General features: G+C 37.7%; 1 protein-coding gene across 3 annotated transcripts in view; it reads left to right on the top strand.

The window, feature by feature from the left end:
- PPP2R3A (protein phosphatase 2 regulatory subunit B''alpha) overlaps positions 1–14084 on the top strand; it is a 211865-nt gene that overhangs the window by 61320 nt on the left and 136461 nt on the right. The window contains exon 1 of one of the 3 annotated variants that reach the window (XM_060638727.3): positions 11288–11730. The exons of the other annotated variants lie outside the window; for them this stretch is intronic. Within the exon in view, the coding sequence (XP_060494710.1) occupies positions 11599–11730 (132 nt within the window). The 5' untranslated portion in view covers positions 11288–11598. Of the gene's footprint in view, positions 1–11287; positions 11731–14084 lie in introns of those variants that run through there. 3 annotated transcript variants of the gene reach the window in all.

The following is a 14084-nucleotide window of genomic DNA, read 5'->3' as shown; positions in this document are numbered from 1 at the left end:
ACTAAGATTAGAGGTTTATTTCTCATAGTGACTTAGACCGGTTCCATTCTATTCCATTCCATTCTAAGATATCAAAACGTACCTTAATCCTTTCCATCTGTCTTACATATGTAAGCATTTGGTCTCAGGGAAGACTAGATGGGTAAATCATGAAGCCATTATTTCTGTCAAACCTAAGCTCTGTAGTAGCCTAATCTTGATCAAGGGTGACCAAAATTGGTTTATCAAAACTTCCTTCTGAGAGAGTATGAAGGGAAATATCAGGTTGGTCTGCTTATATTATTTTGAATTCCCAGTTAGTAGAGTCCACACTAATAAGATAAAGGGTAAGAGGGTGGGACCTGTTTCCTATCAGCTTTCCAGAGTTTTAGAGTCAGAATTTAAGCAAGTAATCTATCTGACAACTCATACATTGCCTTCTCTTTTTCCACTTCAGCCTCCAAAAATGTGATCTCCAGCTCCCAAATGTACACCTAATAAAAATTGAATATTAAAATAGGAATTTTCAGAGAGATTTGAGATTTGTGATTCCCCCTCAGGTTTTTGTGTTTGAGCCACTAGCTTCTGTTTGCCTTTATTTAGCAAATAGTAGCATTAAATAACTATTTGTTGAATGAATAAATAAGTGAATGAATAATCAAATTGAATTATTGCTTGCCTGCTTTGCCTCCTTCTCAAAAGGACACTGCCCTCTTGCCTGAATGCCAGCTCTTTCTCTGTCCTTTGATTCCCAAGGAGGGATGCAAGAGGACCTGAGGTCAGGTCCTAGTATCGTCCTAGGACACGAGGACAGTACCTCAGCAAGGCTCAATATCTCATTCAGCCTCTGTCCTCTTTAATTTCTCTAGCTTTTAACACCTAAAAATCTGTAGTGTTTTGGGAAAGGTCCCATCACCTTTCCTGGCAATAGGGGAAAATCCCATAAGAGTATAGGCCATTTCCCTTTACTGCAGGTTAGAAATCTCTTGATTATAGACTGTAGGCATATTGAGGAGAGGGTGCTTTCTTGTTCACCATTGCACCACCAGGCTCTATTGTAGAACCTCCATACTAGCTGTTTAAATTCCAAAAGTTTATCCTTGCTCTTTAAGCAATACTTACACGTCTCATTGTCCTTTTCCCATTCTTATTTCCCATTCCCGTCTTCTTCTCCCTGAATTTAGGTTGGGGAATAATTTTTCAGACCATTTCGTTTATCAGTACGAGTGGGTTTTTTTGTTGTTGGTTTGTTTCGTTTTTGTTGGGATGCCCAAGAAGGTCAGAGAAAGTTGGGCAGGATTTGTGCTGTTACTAGAACTCTGCTCTCTTCTGACCCTGATCAGGAATTTGTGTCTGAGATATCGTTCCGAAAGAATTAAAGGGCCTTGCTAGGGTAATGATCTAACATTTTGGTTTTCTCAAAGTTTAGATATTGTGTAATTTTGTATATATATTTAAATGCATAATAATTATGAAAACAAACTTAAAAATATAGCAAAGCTCACTTTGGGAACCTTACTGAAAGTTTATTCTGGAGCATTTAGAATAAATGCTTCCCTCTCTTTACTTTCCAGGTTGATATCCATGCCTCCATTGAGATTAACCAGTCCTGTCGTTGAGGGAAAATGTGTCTTCTCCCCTAGCTTTATAGGTACTAATGGTTTTCTTTGGTTCAGCGTTTGGATAGAAATAAAAACACTCAGGGGTGCTTGGGTGGCTCAGTCGGTTGAGCGTCCGACTCGGCTCAGGTCATGATCTCACAGTTGGTGAGTTCGAGCCCTGCATCAGTCTCTGTGTTGACAGCTCAGAGCCTGGAGCCTGCTTCAGATTCTGTGTCTCCCTCTCTCTGCCCCTTCCCCGCTCATGCTCTGTCTCTCAAAAATGAATAAACGTTAAAAAAAATTTTTTTAAGAAGAAATAAAAACACTCAGCAATACAGTTGGAAACCATCTTCCCTCCTATTTAATTTAATCACAGTATAGATTAATAAAAGTAATGGGATCTGGCCAGTGGCAAATACGAATTTGCAGAATGAGTTCAACCTGTATTTCCCACTCCACCTTTAGTGGCTTTTGAGGTCAGGTTGTCTTGAATCTCCATTTTTTCTAACTAATCAACATCAGCTGTCTTGGATATGTCCCCACCTGTATCAAAAAAAAAAAAAAAAATGGTAGATACATATATACTGATGTAGAAAAATGGTCAAGATAAAATAGATGATTAAAAATGTGTAAATTGTAGGGGCACCTGGGTGGCTTAGTCAGTTAAGCATCCCAACCCTTGATCTCAGCTCAGGTCTTGATCTCAGGGTCATGAGTTCAAGCCCTGCTGGAACTTAAAAAAAAGGTAAATTGCAAGACAGATGTTTCAGTGTGATCTCTTTTTATTAATATGTTTGCACACAAAAAAGTTGGGAGTAAACGTGCTTCAAATTATGCGTGTTCCCCTAGAATTCTAGTAAAATTTGAGAGTCAGATATCCAGGCGCTCCTGATGAGTGTCGTCCCTCCACAACCTCCACACCACCCTTGGCAGGAGTGAAAAGGAGCTTCCAGGACTCAGCTTGCTCCTGTTAAGCCCTCATGCGTCCCTCACAGGTCTGCCCAACACTCAACAGCTTCACTCCTCTCTAAGACCATCAGGGCTAATCTGATAGGCTCTTCATCCCTGTTTACACCAGTTACCAGAAGAAGTCCAGGAATCCAGATTGTCACTCTCCTCCTCACTCTCTTCTTGTACACCCTCTTTTCTCAGTCCATGTCCAACCCTCCCAGCTCATGAAATCTTTTCCCCATTCCCTCTTGAACTCATTCACTGGCAGAATCTCTTATGCCATCAAACTCTTTCTAAACATTCCCTTTACCTCCTTGTTTTAACTGACATCCATCTCTCCCCAAGGATAGCCATGTGAAATGTTGGTATTTTTTCTTTCCCATTTCACCACCCCTCCATTGGGTCTGGAGGGGCAGTGAATGTTCTTGCCTTTTATTGCTGCTTCTGGACTATTCTTTTTTCTAACTCCCTGAAACTATCCCCTCCAACTTTGAACTAATGTCATCAGACTCACCCCCCCCCCCCTCCTGATTGCAGTCATCTTCTACTCCTAGGACATTTCCCTTATTTCTTGAAGATTTTCTGTCTTGGCTCTATGACACTTTGCAATACTATTTTTGCTGCAATCGTTGTGAGTTTTCAGTAGATAAAGCATCCAATACACACAAGCTTTTCAGTTCCTTGATCTCTCCAGTGAGCTTGTCCTGTCCTTCACCTACTCATTCTCTGCTTCTGTGTTTATGTCAGTGGTTTAAAAAGAATGACTCCCATCAAAGAGCATCAGCATCACATCAAATCTGATGGAAATGCAGATTTTCAGGTCCCAGCCCTAAATTGAAACTCTGAGGATGGGCCCAACAATTGTGGTTTAACAAGCCCTTCAGGTAATTCTGGTGCATGATCTTGTTTGAGAGCTACTGCCATAGTTCATCATTAAAATCACTCTGCTGAATATACTGTCTACTTCTTTGCCTTACCCTCATTTCATGGTACTCACCTGGGAAACTACAGCTTGGGTTAAGTTGTGTTCTCTATTTTGAGCTTTTATTTGTGCAGCTAACCTTGGCTTGAGAAAAATCACACAATAAAACCGAGTGGTCTTTGCATTAAATTCATGGCCACAAACCTCCAAGAGGCCTTTAGTACTGTCTAGCAGTCCTACTACAGCTCCCTAATCCCTCACTTTACCACTCCGTAAATGACTCATACCTTCTCTCTTTTTGAACATCTCTTCTTCCATTCTTGCCCTTAGTTAATGACCTTATTTGCTATTTTACTAAGAAAACTGAAGCAATCAGAGGGGAGAACTTTAGCCAGCTACCTAGCCATATCAGTACCCATATACTCTCTCCCTTTCTTTCTGTTACTATACGTGAATGATCTGAGCACCTATGTAAGACCAACCTCTGTACTTGTGCTATAGGTCCATTCTCTCCTATTAACTGACGGACTCTCCTCCTTGATTGGTCCTTTTTTTTCCCTCCTGCATTCATCAATTTTTCCCCTTTACTAGGTCTTCCCATAAGCAGATAAACATGCTGCAATTCTCCCATCTTTAAAACAAGACATCTAAAAGGCACTGTGGCATCCAAGAAGCACAGCTCCATCAGCTGTTATATTTGCAATATAATACTCATCACTAGAGTTTTGACCATCAGTGATAGCCTTCTCATTTGACATGTGCGAATTCAGCCTTCACCCAAAATTACTGAGAAGTCTCCCCCTACTCCACCCCACTCTCTCTCTCACACACACACACACACCCCAAAGACACTGGGGCAAGGTATTTTATAGTTCTGTCACTCTGTGTTCATTGACAGGTAACATGGTAGTGTCAGTGGATTGCAGACCTTCTATTCCTTCTAACTTCAGTTTTCTAATACAGGCTAAAATGAATTCTTGTGCTCTATAATAAGCAATCTAATTGAAGTAATTCCTGAAAGAGGGAAAGAAGAAAAGCAGACGAAGGAGGACAGAGAACTCTAGGAACTAGAAATTCTAGTGATCCAAGAATTATTATGCCTAATAATTTTAGACTCTTAATTATCTCTCCTTGCCCCAGATCCTAGAAGAACATCTGCCCCCAAGTATTAGGAATACCAAGAGGCAGAATATTAGATTTGTAGGTTCTTTCTGTTATTAGTCATGAAATATGTTCCTGTCATTTGGAGTCAACTGAAAGAAGACACAAAATGCTTACTAGATCTCCTAGTTTGCTGCATCCTATAAAGTTAAGGCTCAAGGATCAGGCCAGTAGCAAAGATGCCATAGATACTGCCACCAACCTTCTTTCCCCACTTTAGTGTCCATTCTTTAAGATAAAATAACATTACTAACACGAAACAAGCTATTAAACAAGAGAAATCACCAAGTTAGAGCCTAAAGGAGAAGGACATAAAAATTTAAGATTAAGAGTAATTAACTAATTAGCTTATAATCAATTTCTTCTTTTAAAGTTTATTTGCAATGGTATTTTAAACAAAGTCTATGATTCCAAGTTATTACCTCTTTTAACTACTCTGCTAATTAGAGCCAAGTTGAGGAAGTCTTTTTTCAAGATATAATTCACATAGTATAAAATTCACCCTTTTAAAGTGCATAATTCAGTAGGTTTTAATATATTCAGCAAGACTGTGCAACCATCAGCACTAATTCCAGAACATTTTCATCACCCCCCAAAAACCTGTATTCATTAGTAGTTAGTCCTCATTCCCTCCTCCCCTCAGCCCCTGACAGCCACTAATCTACTTTGCGTCTCTCTTGATTTGTCTATTCTGGACATTTCATGTAAATGGAATCTTACGCTATATGCATGGTCTTTTGTATCTGGCTTTTTCACTTAGTATTATGTTTTCAAGGTTCATCATGTAGCATGTGTCAATGCTTCATTCCTTTTAATGGTTAAATAATATTCCATGGTATGAGTATACCACATTTTGTTTATTCCTTCATCAGCTAATGAACATTTAGGTTGTTTTCCACTTTTTTGGCTATTATGAATAACTCTGCTGTGAACATTTATGTACAAGTTTTTGTGTGGACAGAGAAAAAAAGTCTTTTGACTTAGTATTTTAAAATTTTTCAAAACAGTCAGCTAGCTTCCTTTTTTGAATCAGAAGTACCCTCCTGATGAAGCAAAACTTTCTCTTTAATATGTAACTTTTTTTTTTCCTATAGTATCTTCTGAGCAGAATCTTTGGTGTCACTTCACAGTGACTCTGCTGTATTTCTCAACCTTATTCTATTACTCAGCACAACTGAGCTTACTTCCCAGGCTTGTTGTGCTATGTATTTCTGTCACTCAGATTTTCCCAGCTTTGCTGCCTGGTTTACCCCACAGGCCTTCTTCACTCTTGGTTGACGGTATCATCTCAGTCTTCATAGCCATGTTCAGCTGAGGCTGGTGAATGACTTTACAACTTTGTTTATAAAATAGAGACTAGACTTATTTTGGCACAACACACTGTATTAACTGTTTAGTAGTTTTATACAAGTCAGAATAAGTGATTTGCTTATTCAGGAAATTGTTCAAATTTGTCACTGTCCTGTTTAATCCACCCATTTTTTTTAAACATCCCTTAGAGCTGATTCTTTCCAGAGAGAGAATTAATATTATATACCACTATTGTCTTCACTAAAAGGGGAAGGGCAGGAATTAGAATTCAGAAAGCTCTAGAAAACCAATCCTGAGTTTCAGATTAAGCGTCAAAGAATGAATTCTACAAAAATGTAATGTGTTGGGTGTCACACACAGTTTTTTCTCCTCTGTCCTTCCCAGTCTCCCCTTCCTTGAGGGCACAGGCTCTTTCAAGACTGACTTCTCAATGCTGTAGGTCCTTTCAGAACATCGTAAGGAAGTACCTTTTCTTGCTTTTCTTAGAAGGCTATTCTTTAAAACAAAACAAAACAAAAAAACCCTTTGCTTTTTAGGGTGTTAGCAGAGGCCAGCCTCTTCCATCTAACCCTGCCAGGGAACTTGTAAAACCCTGTAGCCAGGAACCCACCCCAGATGGTTCTCCTTGAGAAAGATTTTCATCTGTGCTCAATCACGTTTGCTCTGGGGGAACAAATATAAAGGCAAGAAAGGAACCCCAGCCTAGATGCTGGATTTTGAGGTATCAAGTGATGGATCCCAGTCATCCCCACAAGAGAGTATGAGTCTTTTTCATGCTCTGGTCAAGCTTTCTTAACACAGTGGCCTTGAAGACCCAGGTTGAGCACATTGTCCAGTCAGGACGAACCTTTATCTTCAGACAGGGTATGTTCATGAATAGTCTACAGGTCAAGAAGAGATTCAGGTAACTGTTTAGGAAACACCTACTGTTAGCTAGGTATCTTGTTCGGATGGACTTCATATATGCTGCAGAAGGCAGGAGAAAAGATCTCCTGATTTATTCCAGAAGGACATTGGGAAGACCATTACAGTTGACTCTTTCCATTATAATTGCCCACAGTTCCAACCTTGCTGTGGTTTCAAACTGGATTTGTAAACTACATATTAATAGTTTTCTATTCTTCTTCATTCTGATTAGTCCCTCCAAGGGAAACCTCTCACCCAGAAACACCCAGCCCCATGGATTGTACTTTTCCTATGATCAAGGTAGAGAAGATAGAGTAGATCATAAGCCTTGTTTTGTAGTGAAATTCCTGATACTTGATCATTTCCCAGTAAAGAAGAGGTCACTCTAAAAACCATGTTCTTCGCAACTGTTTTTCGATTATATACTTGTCGAAACTAAGAAGTTTTAAGACTAACACATTCTGAGATCCTTTCTAGGATCAAGCACGTATACTTCCATACAAACACAAATACTTCATGATAGTCTTTTTCCATCAATAACTCCTTGATACAGACCAGTTCTTTCCTAAGCCCTTTGAAGGGCCTGGTCTTTTCTCCCTCTGATTTCTTTGTAAAGCAGTTGAGTAAATAAAAACAGGAGAGCTCACTTCATCAAAAGATATGGAGAAATGTTTTCTTACTTAAGAGTGTAGCAAAGGGGCACCTGGGTGGCTCAGTTGGTTGAGCATCCAACTTCGGCTTAGGTCATGATCTCACAGTTCATGGGCTCGAGCCCCACATGGGGCTCTGTGCTGACAGTTCAGTGCCTGGAGCCTGCTTTGTATTCTATGTCTCCCTCTCTCTCTGCCCCTGGAGCCTGCTTTGTATTCTATGTCTCCCTCTCTCTCTGCCCCTCCCTTGCTCATTCTCTGTCTCTCTCTCTCAAAAGTAAAGAAACATTAAAAAAATTTAAAACAAGAGGTACCTGGGTGGCTCAGTTGGTTAAGCATCCAACTCTTGGTTTCAGCTCAGGTCATGATCTCATGGTTCGTGAGTTCAAGCCCCACATCGGGCTCCGCGCTGACAGCATGGAACCTGCCTGGGATTCTTTCTCTCTCTCTCTGCCCCTCCTCTGCTCTGTCTGTTAAAATAAATAAACTTAAAAAAATTTTTTTTAATTAAAGAAATTTTTAGAAAATGTCGCAGAGCAGGCTTTTAACCACTGTTCTGACTTTGAAACTTCAGAGATTTATGGGAAGTGAATGAAATGAAAATATTTGTTGTCCTTTGCTCCAAACCAGCATTGTACTAGGTATGGTAAGGAAAAGAAGAGACCATTTATTTATTATCTCCATACTCTCAGTACCCAGCAAAGTGTCTGCATATAATAAATGGCTAGAAAAATATTTGTTGAGTGACTATAAAATTGACCTTACCCTCAAGAGTTTACATTCTTTGGAAAATAATTCTCAGATTATAAAATACTGCAATAGAAGCACTTTTTACTTGAACATTATTGGGATTGATAGTTACTCAGTAGAGTATCACACATTTTATGTGTATGTACTATAAAGCATGTATATATTAAACATTTTTTTTAACTCAAAACAATTTATTCACATCTTTTGATAGAGGGCCAAAGCCTTTTCTTTGAGTGTTATGATTGGAAGTTGAAGTTCCATGACATCTTTCTTTAATAAATCACACTCAGTACATTTATTGATTGATTTTCAGCTTCAGCTTCTTTAAAGTGACGAAGGAACTTAAGTTAGTAGTGAAGCAATTCCAATATGGACTCCTTCTCAATTTTAATGATTTTGTTCTTTATCTCACCTTCACCTAATTTTACAGCAAAAAAATTTTAGTAATAGTTTGCCTTTACTGAATCTATAAAACAGTTCAACTTAGAGGTTTTATTTTCAATTTTAGGAATTTTAGAAACAACTTTTTTTTTTACACAGTCACATTTCATTAATTTATGTAACATGTAATTGAATTGAATAATTACTGTAAAAATTACAACCAGTATAAACAAATGGGTACAAGCACAACCAACTCTTAATAAGCATACAACTCAACTACTGCGATAAGATATATGAGAGCATAACAGAAACTGTTAGCCATGAATCAGTGTGTTCCAGGCGTTGGGTTCTTCCTTTTAAAGGAGAAATGGGGGCGCCTGGGTGGCTCAGTAGATTAAGTGTCTGACTTCAGCTCAGGTCATGATCTCATGGTTCCTGAATTTGAGCCCTGCATTGGGCTCTGTGCTGACAGTTTAGAGCCTGGAGCCTGCTTTGGATTCTCTGTCTCTCTCTCTCTCTTTCTGTCCCTCCCCCACTTGTGCTCTGTTTCTCTCTCTCAAAAATAAACATTAAAAATAATAATAATAAAGGAGAAATGGAGATCATTGACTAACCCAAAGAAAAGGTTAAGTGGAGGTCATTTAAGGGTAACGCTATTTCATTAAGAGAATTGTAGTAAGAGGGCTTACATAGTCAGGGAAGCTTTCATGAAATAGGTAAAATTTGAATTGGATTTTGAAGGGTGGTTAGAGTATATATCATTTGAGGAGGAGCATTCTCAGGAAAGGGATGAAAAGCCACCCCTCTAAGGCCACACATTGCTGCTGGGAAGAACAGAGGGAATGTAATTTAAGATGTGGTTATTTGAAAAAGTGTTAAATCATAAGTCCAAGACCTAGTGCCATTCACAACACACTTTTTTTGATGTTTTAATTTGGAGGTAAATAATGAAGGAAAAGATCATTCTAGGCAAGAGTATAAGAGTATAGGAAAAAAAATCAGAGAACACTGGAGAGCTCAGAGTTAACATGTAAGCCCAGTGATAGGAAATGGGGGGAGAAGGAAGGGCCCAAGTTAAAGCATTAGACTAATGATTTCAGTTGTAATCTTCTGTCAGCCATACTATATATTGAAAGCTTTCATGTATGATTTTGTATGAGTGGAGGATTCCCACAGCTTGAAAGAAAAAAATTTGAAAACCACAGGTTTAGACTTTTAAGCCCAATGTACACATTATCGAGTATTGTCAGAATGTCTTGAAAGGAAATCAAGAAAAAAGGTAAGTTGTAGGAAACAGTGGAAATCCAAAGAATTTAATTCCCACTAAATTAGACAAAAGTTCAGGAGAAGACAGTTGTGAGCTCTGTGAGCTATTTTTGGTTTAGGGGGTTATTTGGTGATATTTGGTTTATATTTTCTAGAAATAGAAAGTAAATATTGATTGAATAATGTGATTGAAAATAAATATTGAAGAGGATATTTGAAGATTTATTTGTAAATGACTAAGGCAGATATTTAGTATATAATAAAATAATAGAATATTTTAAAAATTTGCGATTTCTTTAAAGGTCCTTGAAAAAGAATGTCTCACAAATTCAAGACATATGTCATTGCCATTTGATCATTTTTTGTACCTTTATCGTAGCTAGGTTTCACTCACATGTATCTAAAGCTGCTTTCTTATGGCATCCAATTGTTCTACTTTTTAAAAAAATTTTTTTAATGTTTATGAGAGAGAGGAAGAGACAGAGTGTGAGCGTGGGAGGGGCAGAGGGAGAGGGAGACACAGATTCCGAAGCAGGCTCCAGGCTCCAAGCTGTCAGCACAAAGCCCCGTGTGGGGCTTGAACCCCTGAACAGCAAGATCATGACCTGAGCTGAAGTCGGATGCTTAACCGACTGAGCCACTCAGGCGCTCCCACTTTTTTTTTAATGTATATTTCTTTATTTTGAGAGAGAGAAGGAGCCGGGGTTGGGGGGGGGGGGGGTCGGGTGGGGAGGAGAGAGAGAGAGAATGAGAATCCCAAACAGGCTCCTCGCTTTCAGCGCAAAGCCCAATGGAGGTCTCAAGTCATGAACCCATGAGATCATGACCTGGGTCAAAATCAAGAGTCAGATGTTTAACTGACCAAGCCAGCCAGGAGCCCTTCAGTTGTTCCACTTTCTTAACCAATACTTTGACAATAAATTTCAAATGTGCCCAGATCCAGAATCACTTCCAAAAAGGTATATTAGATAACTAAGATAGTTTTCTACACACAAGCCAGGAAAAAATGATCTAATTTTAAAATATAAGACCAACAGATCTTTCTGTATTAACATTTCAGGATGGAAGTTTGTTTTTCTCCATATTTTAACTGGATATACCTAGAGGGTTTGGGATATTTGCTTCCCTTCAAATAAGAAAAAACTATTCTTAAAATTATAGATTCAAATTTGAAGTGCAGCTTGTTCTTTTTTCAAAAAATACCAAATAGCAAAACCAAAAAAGCTTTACATGTTCTTTTTCTAATAGTTTGAGGAGAAACTGATTTACATGGATTGACACCTCATATACTCTGAGTTTAAGAAGTTAGCATTATCTGAGAAGTTGCTATTTTTAGGTCCAACTGTAATGTTTCTAACTTTGGTGCTAGAGTAGTGGGTGCTTGCTTCCTTTCCCAGAAGGCTCTGTATTCTCAACATGTGCAGGTCAGTTTGACACAAAGCTATCTACAAGGAGCAACAAGCCCATTGCAGGCGTGTTTCTAACTTGAAAATTATGAGCAGGTATTGGGAGCCACTGGCTATATTTGGGAACCAGCTGCATGTCAGTACAAGCATGGATTATGGTCCCTGGAGACTGGGAGAGCACAATGCTTGAACTTAATTTCTTTTGGAGATAAGAAGAAAATACCTTTCTACCTGACGAGATTGACAACTTACTAAATCTGACTATCTTCAGAAGTGTGCTGGACAGTTGCTAAGTAAACATCCACTTTTCAAAGATGATGATCAAGGAAACATCTCTACGAAGGGACCCGGATTTAAGGGGAGAGTTAGCTTTCCTGGCAAGGGGCTGTGATTTTGTTCTCCCATCAAGGTTTAAGAAGCGGCTGAAGTCATTTCAGCAGACACAGGTTTGGAACTTAGGTGTTTCTTTTAAACTATTTTTATTACTAATAAAACCACCCAGTGAACTAACTTACAAATAATTTTACAGCTCACTTGATATTAGAGCAAGGAATTAATCTGTGTCCTCTATTCAGCTATTTGCAGAAAGCTATTTGTAGAGAGATTCCAACAGGTTTAAAAATAGACCTTCTGGACCTGAAGTACAGTACTCACATTTTTCTCTTGTAGAGAGGGAATCTAGTTTTAGAGACAATAAATACACCTTAACAAATATTTTACAGTTTACAAATTTTAATAGAAATCTCTTTGAGAAATTAGAATTTCTTGTTGGCACTTTGAATCGATAAACTATGTTTGTATTAACATACTTACATCTGTAATGAATTGTTTTTAAAGTATCAGTCCTGGTTATCTCTTTTTTTTTTTTTTTTTTGAAGGAAGAACTAGTTATATATATAGACAGTTGTGTGGGTGTGCTATAATATATGTGGGTAGCAAAGGACGGCAATTAATTTCTGGGTTGTCCTCCCTCAGCACGCTGTGATAGTAAGTCATTTCTGCCTGTGATGACAACTTTGTGGAACCCATGCTTATTTGCTTATACCCATAAGGCCGGTGTTTTACCAAACAACTTGCCTCACCTTGAATACAATACAAATCAAGGGTCATATAAGTGATGGTCACCCAGAATCCAACAAGAAACCATAGTTTTATAGTTATTCTGATCCAGGGTACTTTCAAATTGAGTGAACCATATGAAGTTGCTTTAAAAAAAAAAAAAAGTCAAAAATGGTCAAATATTGGAAATGCTACAATGACATAGTAGTGTAAGGATATCTAAATGATACTATGTTTATAGGCTAAAACTGAAATGTAGAATTGAGATATTTTACCTAGCTAGTTCTATATTAATGCTGTTTCTAAATTTGAATGATACAGTTTAATTCAAAATGAGCAGATGCTAAACTTGCCAGTAAATCTGACAACTTTCGCATTACTGTCTTTTAATCTATAATATTTATAAAGGGTCAGTTTTATTAAACTAAATTATGTGTCTTTCATTTAATTCAGTGGAAAGAAAATTGATAACACATAAAAGTACAAAATAAATGCATTTTTTCTTTTCCCTTTTAAATATTAACATCAATTTTATTAAATATGGGATTAACCTATGAATTGATAAATACTTGCCAATCAGTGAATTGCTTCATGTTAAAAAGTACAGTAAGGAGAAGAAGGTACCTTATATAACTGAATATTTCCCCTTTAAATAAAAACCGTGACAGGTAGCCAGGGTTTGTTCTCAATTGTTACTTATTTCTGTCAAAGTAAAAGTGTAGAGTTAATATAGAAGGTCTTGTTCTAAACCTTCTCCACTAGCATGTGCTCACGAAACAATTGGGCTTCATCCACAGTGGCACCAGTGGTCTTAATCCTATGGTTATAACTTCCCAGGATGTCACACCATGGGAAACATTTTGGGGAAAGAAAAAAAGAATTTTCATGATTGTATACTTGTAGTCTCATAAACCTCTTTGAGCATAGAATAACAGAAAGGGAATGACAGTGCTATAAATGACCTATTTATATATAAATGTAAAGCCCCCTGAAGAATTATATGCCTTCTTGTAGAAGTTTAGGAACAGTGTCTACTGTTGTTGACTCCTGGGACTGTGTAATAATATTTACAGATTTAGCATTAAAGCAGAGAGAAATGTTTACTTAGAATAGATTATCAATTTGTTAAATCAGAAGTGGCTTGTAAACTTTAAAGTGTTTTACAAATGTAAATGATTATTTTATTTATTATTGAATCTGAAGGATCATGCTAAATTATGTTTAATCTTTTGAGAATCTCATGCTTTGGCCTTATGACTCATTTTCTTAAATAAGGACATATCTATGCCTAGCACTGTTCTGGACCTTTTACCTATGTTACTTCCTGTAATTTCCTGTAATCTTCACAACAACTTCTAAGAAGTAGGGGTTATAATCTGCTTTATTACTAAAATTCTAAAAGGTAAAGTAACTTTCCTGAGGTCACAGAAGCTAAGCATCACTGTTTTCTGTTAAGCTTTTCATATTTCATGAGCCTCACTTCTCTCTGTGCCATTTCTTCCTTGACTTTGCTTTATAGGGGTGACATTCTGATACTGCAGTAAAGTCTTGGTGTGACCAACTGGACTTTAATGTCCCCAGTAGTAGTAATGTATGAGCAGACTCCATTCTATGTATTAGTGTCAGATATTAACCTGAGACGGGCCATGTATGACAAAAGCAGATTAAATCACATATTTGTGTGAATGAAGTTTATCTTCCTCTAATACTCATGCTTTTCAAGGGTAGCCAAGATTTTTAT

This window comes from Panthera onca, chromosome C2 (genome assembly GCF_046562875.1).
Source record: "Panthera onca isolate mPanOnc1 chromosome C2, mPanOnc1 haplotype 2, whole genome shotgun sequence".
In the NCBI taxonomy this organism is placed as follows: domain Eukaryota; kingdom Metazoa; phylum Chordata; class Mammalia; order Carnivora; family Felidae; genus Panthera; species Panthera onca.
Note: the sequence above shows the minus strand (reverse complement) of the source record. Positions and strands in the feature narration are given on the sequence as shown.